General features: G+C 34.9%; 1 protein-coding gene across 1 annotated transcript in view; it reads right to left on the bottom strand.

The window, feature by feature from the left end:
- Window positions 1-19,405, bottom strand: part of CWC27 (CWC27 spliceosome associated cyclophilin) — a 96,392-nt gene that overhangs the window by 66,459 nt on the left and 10,528 nt on the right. The window contains exons 9-10 of the mRNA XM_068176321.1: window positions 19,094-19,127; window positions 15,064-15,239 (exon numbers count right to left, since the gene is read on the bottom strand). Of these exons, the coding sequence (XP_068032422.1) occupies window positions 15,064-15,239; window positions 19,094-19,127 (210 nt within the window). The remainder of the gene's footprint in view (window positions 1-15,063; window positions 15,240-19,093; window positions 19,128-19,405) is intronic.

Raw genomic sequence — 19,405 nt, 5'->3', positions numbered from 1 at the left:
TTAAGTCCATCCTCTTTTTCTGGTGGTGATTATGCTACTGCTGACCTCAATTCACAATAACAGTTAATTTTTTCCATTTTGCGTTCTCTAGTCACTGAAACAGCCACACAACTTACTTGTTTGAGAATGCTATCTTATAGGGGGAAAATACATTCATAACATTAGCTTGGACCCTATCTCCTACCACAGCAGAAGTGGCATAAATTAACAGTTTTCACTTCATCTACAGTGAATTACAGTACACATTTACTTAAAATGAGAGTAATACCATAATGCCATTTCTGTGACAATGACATGCTATATGTAAAGTTACTACTATTTCTTAAGGAATTATTTAGGAAATAATGAAACATGAACCCTGTACTAGGTTAGTATTTAATCCACATGCATTCAGAAATACTCTCCATCTCATATACAACCAACAATTTCCAAAGCAGAGGTTGTGATCTAACAATCAATATTCAAATGTTAATTCAATAATTAAAATCCTACCAACTTATACTTTCTCTGAAAAAAAACATGATTCCTCTGCTGCAAGATGTCATGAGAACGGCCCCAGTAAGAACAACTTGGAGATTTCCTGGATAAAATGATGGGCATGACCCAACAACATGCAATCGCAGTCCAAACAATCAACCATATCCTGGGCTGCATCCATAGCAGTGTGGGTAGCAGGGCCAGGGGAGGGGATTCTGCCCCTCTGCTGAGACCCCACCTGCAGTGCTGCATCAGCTCTGGGGTCCCAGCACAGGAAGGATAAGGACCTGTTGGAGCAGGTGAAGAAGAGACCCATGATAATGATCAGAGGATTGGAACATCTATCCAATGAAAAAATGCTTAAAGAGTTGAGGTTATTCAGCCTAGAGAAGAGAAGGCTCTGTGGTAACCTTACTGCAGCCTTTCAGTATCTAAAGGGTTGTATAAAAAAGATAGAGATAGTCTTTTTACAGCAAGACCTGTTGGGATAGGGGTAATGGATCTAAGCTAAGAGAGTGCAGCTTCAAACTAGATGTAAGGAAGACATTTTTTTACAGCAGGTGTGGTGAAACATTGAAACAGATTGCCCAGAAAAGTGGTGGATATCCCATCCTTGGGGTTCATTCAAGGTCAAGCTGACCAGGGCTCTGAGCAAAATAATATGATGGAAGATATGCCTGTTCACTGCAGAAGTGTTAGATTAGGTGACCTTTGTAAATCCATTCCAACCTACCCTATAATTTTATGATTCTCTGGTATCATAACTTTTAGCAAGATTATTTCTATTTAATAAAGAATGTTACAAGAGGTGTTTCAGTTAAGTAAACTTATTCAAATTATTTAAACAAATTTAGCAACCTGTTTATTATACAATGTACAAAAAAGACAAAGGCAAATTCTACTGCCCAAGACCCTTAGATGTACTTTCAAAATTCAGGTATAGGATAAACATATGTAGGAAGTATTTTCCTGATTTATTGCAAGACTCAAACTACTTAACTCCCTGAAAAGCACACTGGAGTTAAAAGAAACTTTATGTATATAAATAGCACCAACATAATTAATTATCTATAATAACTATACTGAAAATTCAGTCTCACCAGATATGATTACAGTTATAAAAGGCAGCATAATAACAAGCACCTGAGACTGCTGAGGATCCAAACTCTATGACATGAAAGGGAGAGTGAAATACCAACAAAAATATTTACATGCATGTGTACCTATAGATATCTAGACGTATTTCACTGGATTCATATTAATTTTACACTTCTATTTTAAAAAACACAACAAATTCCAACTGTCAAAAGAACGACATTGTAAAGACTTTTTCATTACAAAAGAGAAACCTACAAATTAATACTTTCTTAAAAAAATCCCTGTGTTCTTAACTAAGCATTGCCTTGCAGGAAAAGAACAACAGACTTAATTTTACAGTTCTCTGCACTATTCTCATTTTGAGAAGCTCACATCAAGAGCTGAAAAGTGACAATCTGGATTTAACAGGCATGACAGGTTGCCAAACTAAGATTACCTCTAACAATGCTTCACAGTGCACCAGACTCTCTCCTGCTGACCCTTCCACACGTGGTTCAGGGACCACTGGATTAGAGCTGTTAACAAATCACAGGTGCATCCAATTAACCAAGAAATGACGTAAGAATGACTTCCAGTCTTAAGCATGAGGCTTGTTCAGCAAATAATGCCTTTCCATCAATGAGCTCAGTATGGCTGCTTATCAGCCAAACTTAAGAAGAACTTCAAAAGGTCTGTACTGCTTATATACTTCTCATTAAAAAGCGATTTTATTACGAAATTATCCAACTGTGACTATGGTATGCTTTGCTGTTCTCTAACTTGGGAAGTTGTCAAACAATGTGCATTAACCTTTTTACTGAGAGGATCACAGACTTTCAGGTGCACAATGAGCCAAAATGTGAAATAGTGGAAGTGGTGGTAAGAACTACATTGTTGTGTTTATTGTGGGATTTTGCTTGGTTGCTTGTTTGTTAATGTGTTCATTTTGTTGGTTGGTTTTGTTAATTACCTTCACACCCCACTTCTCCCAGGTGAGTATGTTTCTGTACATTTCACAATCTAGAGGTTTAAAGACACTATGGAGATACAGCTGGGTTCAGCCTAGATTTTGCAGGACTCCATAAGCCACCCTAACTCCACACACCATCATGTGGTCCAAAAGAGTCAACTTCACTGCTCTAAGAACATGTGCAAGAACACACAGGGTGTCTCTACATGTTATCTGATAGGCTGGGCATGATTTTAAGACTTTCATTCTACACTGAAGTAACACAGTTTATACAAATTTTAAAACCAAGTTCTCTTTGCAGATAGTTAAGCCCCATTTTTTTAGCAATGAACAAAATCCAATAAAAGTCAGACTGCTCACTAACTTGCCCAGCAATATGTCCTTCTTTTGTAATATCCCTTAGCTAGAAATGAGCGGACAAGAACAATACAGCAAACAGCATTGTACATTATTCTCTCCTGCTCATTTTTATGGTCCCTATCTCTCTGATACCTCAAAGCATTCCCTAATTTACTGGAAAGTAAAGGGGTAGTGCCACTAATCTCAGAGCTCTGAGACCCAGGAGAACTAGAAAATATGTCACAGTGAAAGTAGCAAACTGTAAAATGAAAATTCACATGCTATATACAGCTCCATGAAATTGAGTATTTTGAACTGCTGGTCCCACTGCCATTAACAGTGCTACTTGCATTACCAGAGTTATTTCCTCATGCCAGATGCTACAATATCCTAATAACCCCTCAGAGTAACAGCCATTCTCTAGTGTTAGTCCAAACCTTTTAGACCTTCTTGGTAAAAAAGGCAGTCTCTACAAAATGCCATGCTCTACAGAAACTAGCAATACTTGATCCAGTTATTAGTAATGGTATTTTGGGTTTAAGACAACAGTAATCTCCAGCAGAATAAGGAGAAACTACATGAATTCACTGAATCAGTTTTCTGTTGGGTGTTCATTCACAGACATATTCACAGACATATTTACAACTTTTAACATACTAAAATACACCCCCCATCACTTTACAATAAAAATTTAACTTAAAAAGATGCCACCAACACATGATATTTGGATTTATACTTTGATTTTACCAGTATCTTGAATTTTATACTTAAGGTCCAGGAAAATACAAAGAATAAACAACTGTATGGAATAAAGGGTAAAGCTGGGTATTTGTAATTTCCTGCCAAAGGCCTGAATCAAAAAATGGTACCATACAGGAAAAAAAGTTTTAACTTGGCCTCAGATGTTATTTCACAGGGTAAATTATTTTTACATAGAAAACTGATGTTTTAGCAACCATTGTCCATTTATTTATGACAAGAGACACAGCTAAAGATATACAGACATTCATCTCTGAGCACATACAGAAACCTCCCTACATTATTATTATTGTTTTATGTTAGGGATTAACCCCCACCAAAACAAAAACAAAAACAAAAACCCAAAAAAAACCAAAACCAAAAACTTACAATGTTGAGAAGGAAAAAAGATTCAATAGCTCTATCTGTTCATATATCAGAGAAAGCCTGATGTGATATCTGAGAATGATATATTTTCTGTCTTCTTTAATTATCCCAAAACAGAAAGAAAAGTAAGTAAAAATAAGCATCAGAGGAAAAAAAAAAGCAACACGCTCATGCAGTTTGTTTCCAAGTGTTTTTTAGAAGGCATTTTTCTTTGAGCCATGAGGAACACTGGTTGTGAATAAAATGGGAGGAAAAATCTAGAGAACCAGGGAGTGAAAGAAAGGGAAACAGTAGGGTTATATCATTCTTTATAAAGAGAAAATATAACTCTGATAATTATATGCCCAAGATTGACAAAGTGTTCTTGAGCAAAAATAACAGAACCATGAAAAAATTACTTCTAGTACTTGCGGACATAAAGAAAAGACAGACTATCAGACTATCCTGTGTGAAGAAAGAAAACAGAGTATAGTATTTGATGAAGCTGACACATAACAAAAGCTGGAGAAAACTGTAAAATGCCACAAAAGAAGGTTAATACCCAGTCAACTTGATACACCAAAGTCCAAGAGAAATTTGGTACAATTTGCAAATGAAGATATGCTAACAGAAGGCTAGCAGATGAGTGAAAAAGGGTCCAAGAGGAGCCAAAAGGACTGAAAAGCAGTAGCATTTTTATTTACTTAATAACAAAGGCAATTGCCAAAGAAAATTCTTGTGGCATATATTCTCTACATTAAAATGGATTTTTTTTTCCACTGAAAGATAAGAAAGAGATAAAAAATTTTAGGAGTCCTGTGTGCTCTATTAGGTAAATCACTGGATGAAATGTTCCTAGCAGCCTTTTCTGCCTTATGCTTTCAAGGTTCAGGCTTTTTGGATGTTTTCCATTTTCATTGGATAAACAGCTTCTTCTCATTAGAAGCAGATATAACCTTATAAGGATTCAAGTTGGGTTTGCTTTATTCATGTTGATACAGATTTTATTCAACCCCTCTAACCTTACCCATTCTGTGATTCAGATCAGAAAGTTCTGTAATTTTTTTTGTTTCACTATTATCAAATTATCAACTACTATTAACTACTAATTATCAGAAATGTAACAGAAGAACTTTTTAGGCAATAATTGAATTCCCTTCTTTTTATTTACAAACCATTACTCATAAACATTCCATAACCAGAATCTGGTAACCAATATCACTTCTTCTACACTATATTAAAAATACTTATTACCTGCTTGGCTCTATAGAAAGGCATGTACAAATAATAAAAATATTGAATTGTAATATGGATTGAATGTCTAGAGTTAAACATCCAATGTGATGTTTAAAGAAACTGTTTGAACATACTCCAGTCATCCTTCACTGCAGTGCCACTTTCAGATAAACCACTCACATTTACAGAAAATATATTCTATAATAAAAAGAAAACTCTCAAACATCTCTTCCCATGCTACTCAACTCTGTTGAAACAAAGAAAGGAAATGGAGCATGAACATTTAGCAATTAAAAAGTACACAGCTATACCACTGTTAAATCCATCTTGTTATGTTACAAGAATAAAAAAAATCACATGTGCAGCTAAACAACTGAGAACACTCCAACTCTTTGAAATGGCATCTTGCCGACTATATAGTGCTAACAATTCACTGTATAATAAGGATTACACGTTCTCACCTCCCATTACAGTAACTGCATTTTCACGGGTCATATACGCATCCTTTTTTCCAGGTGACTAGACAAATGCACACACAAACTTCACCTAAAAATACACTGAGTCTTGCCAAGTAGCAGCAGGATGAAATATACCACAGTAACAATCCTGTCTTTGTCCTAGCCTAACACTCTACCTATTAACATGCTTTGATGTTTAGCCAAGAAAAATCTCAGTGCTGGGATTCTAGGTTTTGTGCCCAAACAATCTGGGCTTGTGTTTAATATAGTATAGTCTGCTTTTAAGTTACTGCCAATCATTAACTCTACAAAGAGTATGTCTGGGATTATTTTGTCTTTACAATGAATATTATTAATGTAAAGAAGGCAGAAAAATTTACATTATTTTGAAAAGAATAAGTGAATTGTGCAATCCTTAGCACAAAGAAAATAGTCTTATTCGGAACATAAATGCATTTCTAAAAATAATTCTGGAGTCATCTTTTTTCCTGTGTCAGTAATATGTGTCCAAAATATTGAATTTCCTGAACAAAAAATAAAAATGCAAATTGAAAGAAACCCACTACATTCTTAAACTTGCAGATTACGTCAAAACTCATTTTTATCAAAGGAAAAGTAGGTAATAGTTTTCAGTTTCTTAAACAATTACAGAGACACTATCATCAGTCAAAAAATAACTTAGGAATACATTAAATAAAAATGATTAAAATATGAAACATTACACTTAGATAAACCAATTACTGCTATCCTTACAAAAAATAGACTGAAGTGAGTGATCCCTCATGAACTGAGGAAAAGAAGTATGTAAAGCAAAAGAAAATATAAATTAAATGTACTTTGAAAGCATTAATGCTATGGCATTAGTGGAGAAGATGAGAAAAATCTAATAACAAAATTACTTGATAAAACATATAAAGATTAAAACAATAGTAAATGTCATTCAAGGTTCTAATCTAAGCAAGAGGCTGCTCCCATTCCACTGTAAGACTGATATCTTTTATACAGTACGCTGTGGATGGAAGGCCTTGCCCACCTTCTATACCACTAAAACTTGTTTAGAAGTCTCTTGTCTATGATAGCTTACTTCTGGCCTTGATTTTGTAGCTTACTTCTTAGAATTTGATTTACTGAGGTTGTGTAAGCAATCAACTCTATTGAGAATGCCACAAGCAACTAGAACACTTTAGTTATATAAAAATTGGCAAGAAAACCAGGCCAAGTGGACACGAACCGAAGATGACAATCTCTTGAGACAGTCTTAAAAAGAAAAAGTCGCTCAGTCCCAAGGATAAGGATTTTTTCTGTCATTTTCACCAAAATATTATTTTTCTCCTTTATCCTCATACCATAAAATCATTAACTTCCATTCCAAAGGAACTTCATTGGCTGTCAGGCTTATTTATGAATTTTTGTTTACATTAATAGTTTCACTGCAATCATTGAGTCATGTAAACATTTGCAAAAGTGAGCAATTTTCATATTATTGTGGATGAATGGCAATTTACAAATTAGCAATTTCAGTTCAAATCCTTATTGAATTTATATACTATGACAAATCACTCAAAGCATACAAAATACACATGAATTAATGTAGAATCCTATCAAAATAAACATCTGACATGTAGGTAAGTATGACTGTAAGATTATATGACCTGTTGGTGACTGCATATGATATAATTACAAAATTAGGGTATCAGTACCAAATCACAATACTCTGAAAACATTTCCCTTCTTCCAGACACCTGAAATATGTAAAACTAAGTATCTTCCTTTTTTCTCTTTACATCTGTAGTGAATTTGCACGTGTGTGTGTGTGTGTGTGTGATTTTCCACTTTAACATTTGCCATAGTCAAGATCAAGCAAGGCACCATAAAAGTATCTAATATTCTTTTTCTGGGGATCTGGTGTATAAAGACATGTTCACAGAAGCCAAAGAACGCCCAAACAGAAACAAACAGAAAGTTCAGTTTATAAATTACAAATATGTGGAAGTATTTATCCCTTCTGAAAGGCGGAAACTTAGAACTGCTGTTATATTAACACACTCAACCAAATTTGGTTTTAAAATAATATATAAAAATAAGTTCCTTTTTCAGGTTGCTTCCCATTCCCACTGTTTTTGATACCTAGTCAATGAACTCCCACCAGTTAGTGTCTGTGTTTCTTCTTCTTAAGACCACAGGATTAAAAAAAATGTTATCAGGTAGCTTCAGCTTATGCATATCTGCATATCATTTGCAGTGGCTATAAAACACAAGACATATTCTCTTAAACAATTTTAAATGTATTTAGAATTCTGGAGAGTCCCATCTGCAAACCACTGGAGGCATGTGTCATTTTGTCTACTTTGTTTCTGATATAAACTCCGAAACTCTTCAAAGGTAGAACCCCACTTGCGCTCTGAGTACAAGCTGAGTTTGGCCTGTGAGGCAAGGATTGTACGATGGAGCACCTGTAACTACAGCATAATGCCCAGAAAATATTTTGATTTTGACAACTGGCAGGTGCTTTCCATGCTCTTAAGCTGTAAAGTCAATTCATAAATAATAGAATAACTTCATTACTTCCAATAATAATCCAAATTCTATCCCTTTACTGAGGCTGAGTCCTGTCCAGATTTCCATAAAGTGCTTCTGTAGTGAAAGAACACTGTCCTGATACACACTGAAAATACTTAGGTAAGGTACTACCTGCATTATCTCCTACAACCTTGTCAGGTTTTCACGGCCAAGTCTGCATGCTTGAATTAATACCTTCTCAAGAATTTATATGATGAACAAGAAGAACTGTCTAATTTAACTAGCATTCTTCTGTATTTAACGCAAGTGACTAACCTTATAAAATTTTGCTTGGAAACAGTTCAATCAAGATACAGAAAAACAGAAAGACTAAAATACTGCCATAGTGTTCTGTATATGTATCAGCACATTTCAATGCCCAGTACTTCTCCAAGAAGCTTTTCAAACAACAATTCAAACCAAGAGTGAAAGAACAGAAATGGAAATCTATTAACCACTAAAGAACAACAAGCAGAACACTTAGAACAGTCCTAAATATGTTTAGTGTAATAAAGACCACTAAAAGTTAGGATTAAAGAGAAACATTTCACTACCCTGAATTGAAATAGGACAAGTAGCAAAGATTTATTTACTTGCTCTCTTGAAATTCATCATTATAGGAGCTTTTGCACTCTTACAAAAATATTGGTTAGAATTTTATTCAATATTATTTAAAATTATTTCAGTATGTCATTAAATAGCTACTTTTGCATAAAGTTGAAATTTATAAATTTAATATATAAATTGCTCAAAACTGTTTAAAGCTTTGGACACTTCTTATAGTAACAAAATGGCCTGCTTCAAATTAAGTTAAAATTAAACAACACAAGCTGTTTTGCCAGTTTATTACTAATAATGGATCCTAGTTCTAAAAAAATCCGTAAAAATTAAGCATATTAAACAGAGTGAACAAGCCTTTTTTGAAATACAGAATTAATGATTTTTAATTAAAAAAAAAGTATTTATGATTTCCCCACGAAACACAAGCATTACCCTTAACAAACAATATAGAACCATGGAATGGTTTGGGTTGGAAGGGATTATTAACAGTTATTGCCTCCAAGCCCCTACAACGTGCAGGGACATCTTCAACTAGATCAGGTTGCTCAGAGCTCTGTTCTGCTAGATCTTGAACAAACTGCATGGGTGGAGCATCCAACACCTCTCTGGGCAACCAGTTCAGTGTTTTACCACCCTCATTGTAAAAACATCTTTGTTATACCTAATCTAAATTAACCCTTTCTTTTTTGAAAAAAACAAAACCATTGCCTCTTATTCTTATTGCAAAAGACCCTGCTAAAAAGTTTATCCCTGTCTTTCATACTGGATCCCTTGCCCAGCTGGCCATACTTTTGAAGCAGCCCAGCTGGCTTCCTGGCTGGCAAATGCATGTTTCCAGCTCATGTAAGGCTTCTTGTGAACCAATACACCCAAGTTTTCTCCTCAGGGCTGCTCTCAATCCATTGGATTGCTCTGACCAAGGTGCAGCACCTTGCAATAGGCATTGTTAAACTTCAGAGTACAAGGAGTTTCATTTTGAGAAAAAATTGAAAGAGGGGAAATTTAAGTTTCAGAGTAGCATATAAATTTTGACACAGTGCTATCAGGGAGTTTCTTAGTAGAAATAAGCATAAGTTCCTGACTGGTTGCTAACTTGGCTAATTTGAGAGTCAAGCAAAAAAAGCTGAAAATGTGCTTCCCAGTACGTACATGTAAGGAAGTCTTAAAAAAAACCTGCAACACAAAAAAGGCCAAAAGACCATCTTCAAGAACTAGGCTACAAATTTATTGCTTAAAAAAGCTGTCAGAGGCACATAACCACTGAGTAGAAATATACCTATCCACTCCAGTGAACTCCACTAAATCCATTAGTAGTGAATTGCACAAACTGTCACAGTAGCAAACTGTCATATCAGAACTGTTAGGCAATCTGGGTTTGCTGAATAAAACAAAAGCCTAAGATCTAGGAACTACGATACAGAGAAAATGACAAACTAATTCTCAGAGAGTGATGATTGAAAAGAAAGTGGAAAGCCCAAGCAACATAAAGTGATATCAGTTGAAGGGCTGTAAGAAGAGCTGACGTGGTCAACCTGCGAATGAACAGGTGGAAGTAAAAAAACCAGTTGCTGTTCTCTATATACAGCATTATTAAGGCTAATAAGATATTAATGATGAAAGAGATTTAAAGAATGTCAAAAAATTGGAGATGGAAAAAAACCCAAGCCATAAAGTAATTTGACGACTAGATAAAATTTCTTACTATGAAGGCCAGAAAGAACTTAATGTCTACAGCTTGTTGAAAGGACTCAATTAGAATTTAAGTGATTGAAGTAAGAGAAAATAGAGTCTGCTGAAGTGAATTTCAGAAAAAGGCTCAGCAAAAAGTAATTCAGTAGCTACAAGCTGAACCCAGACAAGTTAAAATGTAAAACTGGAAGAGGTACTGTTAGGAATCATGTATCTAAGTACTGGAATAGAATATACTCACTGACTAAATACAGAGGAAACTACGCTCTCTTGATATCTACAAAAATTATATTTGAATGCCTTTCCTGTTCAGCTGCAGCGAAACAGTGAATTCAATACAAGGGTAACTGGCAGTAAATTATGGCATGAGATACACAGTTTATCTAATTGTCTCCTTTGGCTTAAAACACTATTAAGAGAATAACTGAATTTGTTGTATGAAAACAGCAGCTGTTCTCTAGGTACAGTGAAGTTCGAAGTCAGTAGCAGAAAGAGTTTCTATTCAGAACCTCAAAAGCCAGTCTTATTAACATACAATGTCTATTTTCTGGTGCTAAACTGACAACTGAAGAACTCTATTGTTGGACAAAGCCTGATAGTAAGTTACACTCAGTTTAAGAAAATGCTAGTAAGATTAAAAGTACAGTTATTAAATTTAAAACAGTAGTTTTGTGAAGAAATATCTGTTCATATAGAAACAGATAAACTTAACATTCCAAAGTAAATAAGTAGCTCTAAATATATGGTACTGGGCATCACATTACTATACTTATTTACAGCCGATTAACAGAAGTAGGTTGCTGAACACAAGACGAGATACTAGATTAAGTTTAAATAAGTAGAAACATATAAATACATATTTTTACTACTTTTCACAGTGTAATGCTTGCATTATAAGCACAAGGTAACAAGCACACAATAAATGCATTTAAAACAACATATTTTAACATAAATTATTAATTTACAAATACAAAATATCTAGCTCATTGTTTATAACAACTGCAGATTTATAAAGAGAAAAGTTTTGATTTCAAAAACTTTTAAAAAATATTTCCATGTGATCATGTAAAATAACTTTTGGCTTTTACACACCACAGTACTATACAAGCACTTTAGAAAAGCAAACTTGCTTGCTCAGTGTGGCAATGTTTATTCATGTTGATGCCAAGAAAATGTTGAGGTGTCTTGACAATATTCAATTTTTACTGTAGGGTCTGAACTGGATTTAGCATGAACTTGAAACCCTGCCTGGCATTATTAACTATTTTTATTATAATTGTGTCTAGATGACAGGACAGTGGGGGTGCAAGTCTTTGTCCAAGTTATTTCATGTTGTCTTTCAACAAAAAACTAAGCCTGAGGAAGTACATCTTAAAAAATGTTACAAGTTTCTGCTTTGAGGATGAAGGAACTAATTACTTATATATACCACAGAAAATACATAAAGCTTCAAATATTATTTATTTTACCAATGACAAACAAATGGATTTAAGAAAATAACAGGAATGCAAAGGAGTGGTAATAGAGCTATTATAAATTACAAGTAGTTGATAGCAGTAATTATCTACTACTACTACTATTAATCTCCTTGGGATAGTAATAGTTTGTAAAACAAAATAAATATGATTACTTAGTTCAACTGCAAATTATAGGATTATTAAGAGAAAATATACAAGCAGAAACACCAAATTAAATTAAAGTGATATTAACTACTCAAAAAGTCTGCTTCTCTTCCTCAATAGTTTAGCTATTTTAAGCACTTATTTCGTATTGCCATTTAATACAATACCCATTACAAGGACGCAACTGAACTTGATTATACAGTGAAAAACTGTACAGTCTACTGTATTTAATCCCACATTGCATGACTTGCAAACAAGAAGCACTGAAAAATTTTCAAGCTAGTAAGCAGAAATGTGTAGCATCCGAGCTCCACCTACAGGATGAAAAGTATAAGAAGTATTTTTAATTACCAGACTACAAGAGAACTACTTACTCTGAAGTCTTCAGATAGACATCTCAAACCACTGCCATTTTAATATGATGCTGAGAAATTTTATTACTTATGCAATGATGGCAAATACTTTTTCCATCTCTAAACATTCCTATATGTAAACAGCTATTTTAAACTGTGAAGTTTAGGTTTAAGCTTTCTAAAAAACCCCAGACCAGTAGAATTTCTCTAACAACTTGCCAGAATGACTGGGAGGCTCTTTTTCTCAAGTTTTCTTATCTAATCTGAAGTTGTCAATTGTATATAGCTATTTTAAAAATAAGAGGTTAAAATAAATACTGAAATGACTAAAATTAACTTCACCATTTGAGCACTTCAAGTATGGTTGCATTTAGAAGTGGTATTGGATCTCAGTACCATGAATTTGAGTAAGTGTCTATTGTTTTCACACTGCTTCGCTAAAATAGACCTCACAAATACATTTGGATTAAAAGAAATTGGACTGATACAAATGAATACAGTTTTCCAGAAAAAGTCATGCATGTAAAAGACAGTACTCTGAAACAAATGTTGTTAGGAGTTCAATTATTCTACTAGCATATTTAAGTATCTGAGGAGAAGAAATTTTGATAGCTATCAGAAATTTCTTCACCCTCTGATACGTCAGTAGACAATACCCTCAAGCTATGGATAGCCCATCCAACTTTTTGTTTGACATTTACACCTCCCACATTTCTACCTCTGATCAACACAGGCTTTGACTACAGTAGGTGGTGAACACCCATGAGTATATTATTAAACATCTCCAGTACTCTATGAAAATAGTCACTATTTCAGACAATGAAACTCAATATTGTTTATCTTACTTTATCTAAACAGACCTCAAATGTAAAAACACATTATTTATAACAAACAATAATGTGCCTTTGATTTTCATGCCAGAGGACTGCAGACAATTATTTGGAAAACAGTAAGTCTAGAAATTTATGTTACTTGTGATACTAAAGCAGTATCTCCCAAGGCTATGGCTCCCAACTGCTAAAAATGCAACCAATAAAACCCTCTTCTGAGTTAAGATAACCCATTTGGCTTTAATACTATTACTACTGCCTCCCTGAAAGAGCAGAATAACCACAAACAGAACACATTGACCGACCACATGTACAGCCAGCAGCTTACAGACTGACTACATAAATGTCTCTTAAAAAAAGCTATAACATGATGTAAACTTGGGCTTTGAGTGCCTCATTCCTAAGGGTATCCTCTAGCTTTGTGTTCTCTTCATGCTACAAACTTGCTATTACATCTTAGTCATTTTTGTTTCCAGCAGCCATTCTAATAAAACCCCAGGGACAATTAAACAGATTGGTGGAGAGGTAGTTGGACAGATAGGTAGGTAGTAAATATGTACAGATTCCAAAGCCCTTGGCTGTTGTAAAGAAGTTATTTGGCTGCCATATAGTTCAAGGATCTTTTTCAAAGAGAGCTTTTCTTAGAAACCTCCAAATTTCTAAATCCTTGCCTCCACAACCAAATATGGTTAACGCTAAACTGTAATTGTTTATTCTCCCCAACCAAGAACAATTCATTGACTCTGAGAAGCTTAACATTGTGTCAATCTCAACCACAGGACTATCAACCAGATTTTGAGATTGAAGTTATCCATCATACTAATTGATCTCCACTTCCTGTGACCGTTTGCCTACAGCAGTGATAGTACAGCCGCCAAATCCCAAAGCAACACACATAACTTCAAAGATAACAGAAAGAAAATCAGGGGATCCGTTTTGCAAGATGTCTTGTACATGTTCTTTAAAAAAATACCTAGTTATGTCTAAGATAGCCATAAAATCATGATACTCTATTTTATGTACTGCAATTTGTACTATATGTACTGCTATATGTACTAGTATGTACTGCTCTTACTGAGAGAAAGGGACACTGAAAAATAGAAGATCAGTGCTCCAGAACTAGTTTCATGTTGGTTTCAGCTGAGGTGGAGTTAATTTTCTCTGCAGTAGCCAGCATGAGACTGTGTTTTGGACTTGTGTTGAACACAGAGCTGTTACGTAGAGAGCCAAAGCCTTTTTTGCTTTTTGTACTGCAAGCAGGAGAAATGGAGTGCCTGGGATGTAGAAGGAGACAAAGCCCAGACAGGTGGCCCCAGCTGACAAAAGAGGTATTTCAGGCCATGTGACATCATGATCAGTATAAAAAGTGGTGAGAAGAAGGATCAACTGAGTTGGAAGGGACGTTCACAAACACTGGCACAACTAAATTACGTGACAGGAATCAATGCTTTTATGTCTGTAAAGAAAAACTGATGTGTCCACTGCAGTGCTGGAAAGCTGGTACACTGCAGGGATGAGTACTGTGTTATACCAGACTTTGCCGGATGACTCTCCTTTCTGTGAGTCTCAGTGGTGGATGGCTACTATATATTAACACAGCCAAAGAAGCTGCTAAACTCAATAGTACAACTGAGAAGAAAGTAAAGACTGACATATACATATAAATATACTTTATTTCTGATTCACAGGGAAAAATAAAACTCCCATACAAGGAATCAATAAATTACGAAAACCTTAAAACTGTAAACAATCTAAAGAAAAACACCTACCAAACAACATAATCCTTACCTGCGACTAGTAGTTTTCCTTTCTGTCTTGGTTTCTTCCTCTTGAAGTTGCTGTTTAGTATTTTCACTTGTATCAATTTTCAATTTCTTGGCAATGCGTTCCTTTATTTGAAATCTCTCATTACTAGCAGCTTCACCTTCTACACTATCAGCATCTTCATCATGTTCCTCTTCATCCTTTATTGATTTAAAATGATAAAACTGCTTTAGATTTTTTTCAGTACAGAATGACAAATATGGAAATCTTTTTCTTTTAAATATAATCTTTTCCAAGAAAAAAGCAAACTTTTCAAAGAAATATATCCTTATTTGCTTCAGAGGTAACAAAAAAAATCACAAATATTACAGTTTCTTTTCCATACACAAATTACTTCTTATCTGTAGGGTTAAAAAAACTAAGAGTCGATTCTAGACTATTAACTCTTACAAGTCTGTAGATGACATCACAGCAGTGTGATATTACCTGTACCATTGCTCATGAATCCAAAATTTGATTGAGACAATACCATTGTCTCAAAGGTATTGAGACATGATGGTACCATCTTTCATTTTCCACTGAAAGAAAAACTTAACTCCCTACCACATGGCTATACTGCAGTCATGATGGATAAAAGAGGGTAGCCCATCAGCTCCCGTTAGGGAATTTATAAATAACAAATTGATCATAACAGGCTGTGAAAACTTGTGGAATCGATCTTTGCAGCTTGCTACAGAGGTCAAAGGAGAGGCTTCAGGCCTCCATGCCTAGAACAGGTAGGCAAAAGGGGATAAAGCACCTTGGATCAAAGACATTTGAAGGGAGAAATAGCTGGAGAATGATCAAGTGGCCTGACTAGACCAAGGAATCTAAGTTTGACTATTTCCTTTATTGAAGAAGGAAGTCCGTATGAACCTTAATTGAAGAATGACAGCTTGAAAATGACATGGTATATCTTTTTACATTTACTTTGGTGTGATGCTTATCAGCAAAAGCTAAGTGTAAGACACCATGTGATTCTAATTTTAGCCAAAGAAAGAAAGGTCGCTTAGAAATAGTAATCTGGAGGACTTCACTGTATCCAGGAGACTGCCAGAATGTAAGCACTTGGGAAGTAAGAACATGTACGTGTCCTGGGTGTGACACACAGGTAGGACGAAGAGTAGTATGAAGACCATGTCCATAAACATGGAGGAGGAGAGAATAAAAATAGTAAAAGCAGCAAGAGGCAAAATTTGGGAATAGAAGAGAAAAATCAAGAATTGGATTTCAGAAGTTGTAGTGGAGTCCCTGTTTAGGAATCTTTAGACTATTATGCTTAGATTTGAGATTTAGACAAGACAAGAACAGTCAGAAATAAGAAAGAATTTCTGAATATTTAGCACAGTAAAACAGCTGAATGTTTTGCCAATAAAAAGACTGAAATGTTGTTGGGGCAGTTTTGTCTGTTCCTTTTTAGCAGGGGAAGAGAAAACTGGAAGAGGATCAACATTTCCCTTAACAGAAAGATATTATTTGACAGAGGAGATAATGAAAACTTCTAGAAGATTTGCTTACATGAAAAATTGTCAGAGAGATGGGTGACTACAAACTCCAATAGCATGGGGAGGTCCAAAAAAAAGTGACAGGATTTTGTGTTTGAAGTCTTTAACGGTCAAGGATAAAGACAGACTCCTGGTGGAGATTTGACTAGGGCTTAGGTAAGAGCATTTCACTGAAACACAATTAATTGGAAAGGAGAACTTCTGGAATAAAAATGCACAACTCTAGACAAACAGCATTTGCTAAGTAGTAAGCTACTTAAAATTTGTATTTATCTGAGTAACAGGAAGAGGGTTAAAATTGGAAAGACAAAATGGTTTAACTTGTCCCACTTGGCTAAATCCACTACTTCCCAAACCATACATAAGCCCCAGTTTGCACAGTATTTAACCATTTTTCTTCGAGAAAAACATGGAGAAAATAGGATATGCCCTTCCTCCTCAACTGCTTTCCCTCCTGCAGCTCTACTCTTTTCTCCTGCCCAATCTCCTCCTTCAGTCCCTCTCTCTCTCAACAAACAGATCTAACAATAGATTCAACAATCCAGACTGAACTGCATGGCAACTCAAAAGGGAAGTGGCTGGTCTGTTGGCTGACGGTTGTTCTCCATGTCACACAGAAATGCAAAACTGCCTGCCTGAAAGCTGTATTACTTCTTGCTGCTGTTACTAGCTGGGTGGAGTTACCCTATTCTTCTCCTTAATATGAAAATAAAAATGGTAATGAGACATTTTGTGACAGAATGACTACTGGCTACTGTATGCAATGTGATTTTCCCTTTAAGGAAATTATTGAACTGAGGGGTGGATAACTAATTTTATCTACATATAGTACTGCATGAAACTTACTGTTCAGCAACTGGCAGACAAATATGAAGGAAGAGAAAAAGAAAATTTGCAGAAAAGAAATGTCACTGGTGGGAAAAAAAATGTTAATAAATTTCATATAATGTTTTCATTAATGACTTGGGCACAAAAAGAATCCTAACAAAATAGCCATGAGGTGCTACTAATACAAAGGCTCTCTCAAAGAATTAAATGTACAAATTTAAGGACTGCAGTAAGATAAACAGGATGGTATTTAATAGCATGAACAGCAAGGCCAGGTGCTTAGGGAATACTAACAAGTGTTTCTCTTACAAGCTATGAGCTTGTAGGCTGGGGGAAGTAGGAAGATCTGGAAGAATTATTTGCTTCCAGGTTTGGCTATAAAACTACCAACATGTTTCACATGTGTAAATGCAAAACTGATCCTATGATGTGTTAACTAAATTAACTCCAAGAGAGATTATAAAATACTAGTACCACTTCACAAGACCCAGGTAACTGCCTGAAGTGCTAGATGTTAGCTAAACCTAAATGTAATAAAATCTAAAGAGAACACCTCTACAGGAAAAAATGAGAAAAAGCCTTCATATTTTCAATTTTGGTTTAATTAGGTATATTTATTTACATTTTTATTCTTCAACCTAATACATCCATGTTCTGCACTCCCCAAATCCAGTTTGCTAAGCAAAGGGATATTTGAATATTTGAAAAATTACTATTTAAATACCATTCTCCAAACCTTTCTAACACTAAAATGTTCCTACACAGCTGGAATTACAAAGGAGAAGTGTGAAAAAGCCTTAATTCATACTATGCCTTGTGAAAAAAGGAAAAATGTGTAAGCAGATGTTTTTTGTTTAGGCACATGAATGCGACAGGCTGTGCTCTTCCTTTACTTCCACTGTGTTAACACACAGTGTAGTTAATACTTGTGCACGATGGACAGATATAGAAAACAATACTTTCCAGGATTCAATTAGATGAATGGGAGATTACAGCACTCGTCATATATAACATCCTTATCTCAATGGCAACTCAAAGGGGTACTCCCATGATCTATGGCTGGAGACAGAGACACACTTCAGGTAACAAATTTATGCTTACCAGCACCATGTATGACAACTTTCTTGTACTTAAAACTGCCTCCATGTTTAGAAGAATGTTACTGTTTGACTATTCCAATTCCACATCTTTCAGAGGTGACAGTCTTCAACAATACAATTTCACTGCTACAATTTAATAATTTGCTGAGTTTTTGCTCTCTTCAAGAAATCTTTCAAACAGGACTCTGACTTACATGCCGACTTACCCTCAAACATTGCAATTATATAATTATTCATGACAAACTCGATTTTAATTATTTTTTAGAAGCAGTTTCAGGGTTTTTATCAGTCTGGTGGTTTGTCACCCTTTGGTACACATCCATATCCCATATTCCTATATAACTAATCTACTAACTGAAATATGATACCATCATTTTCCATAAAAGGTAGCAGGTAGTATGCTAATTCTACCCTGCTGTGAATAGCCAAACCTTAGAGCTTAGAGAGAGCCTTCACACTTTTGCCAGAAATCTGACTTGAGCTAGTTCTTAAAGATCTCTAAAGTAACATTTGTTCCCCAAAGGATATCTTATCTGCACACAGTAAAAAACAAAGAATTATTAGTAAAAAATTAATACTTGCCTCACTCAAATCCTTTTCTTCATTTGCCACTTCACTAAAAGAAAAAAAAAAAAAGTAACTACTTTGAAGTGCTAGAGGAGATTCAAAATAATATTAAAACCCAAAATTTCTTAAATAAAAAATTGTTAGCCACCTGAAATTTTAGTAAACTTACTACTTTATATCATCCTCACATTCATTTTAAAAGTATCAATATAATTTTCTATAATTTGACTATCACAATCTTTTCTAATTAAAAATGCTTAAAAACAAGGGCATTCATACAATGGAGAAATCCTAGCCATATCTTGAGCTATGCAAGCAAAACACTAA

The sequence above is a fragment of the Anomalospiza imberbis genome, chromosome Z, assembly GCF_031753505.1.
Source record: "Anomalospiza imberbis isolate Cuckoo-Finch-1a 21T00152 chromosome Z, ASM3175350v1, whole genome shotgun sequence".
NCBI lineage: Eukaryota > Metazoa > Chordata > Aves > Passeriformes > Viduidae > Anomalospiza > Anomalospiza imberbis.
Note: the sequence above shows the minus strand (reverse complement) of the source record. Positions and strands in the feature narration are given on the sequence as shown.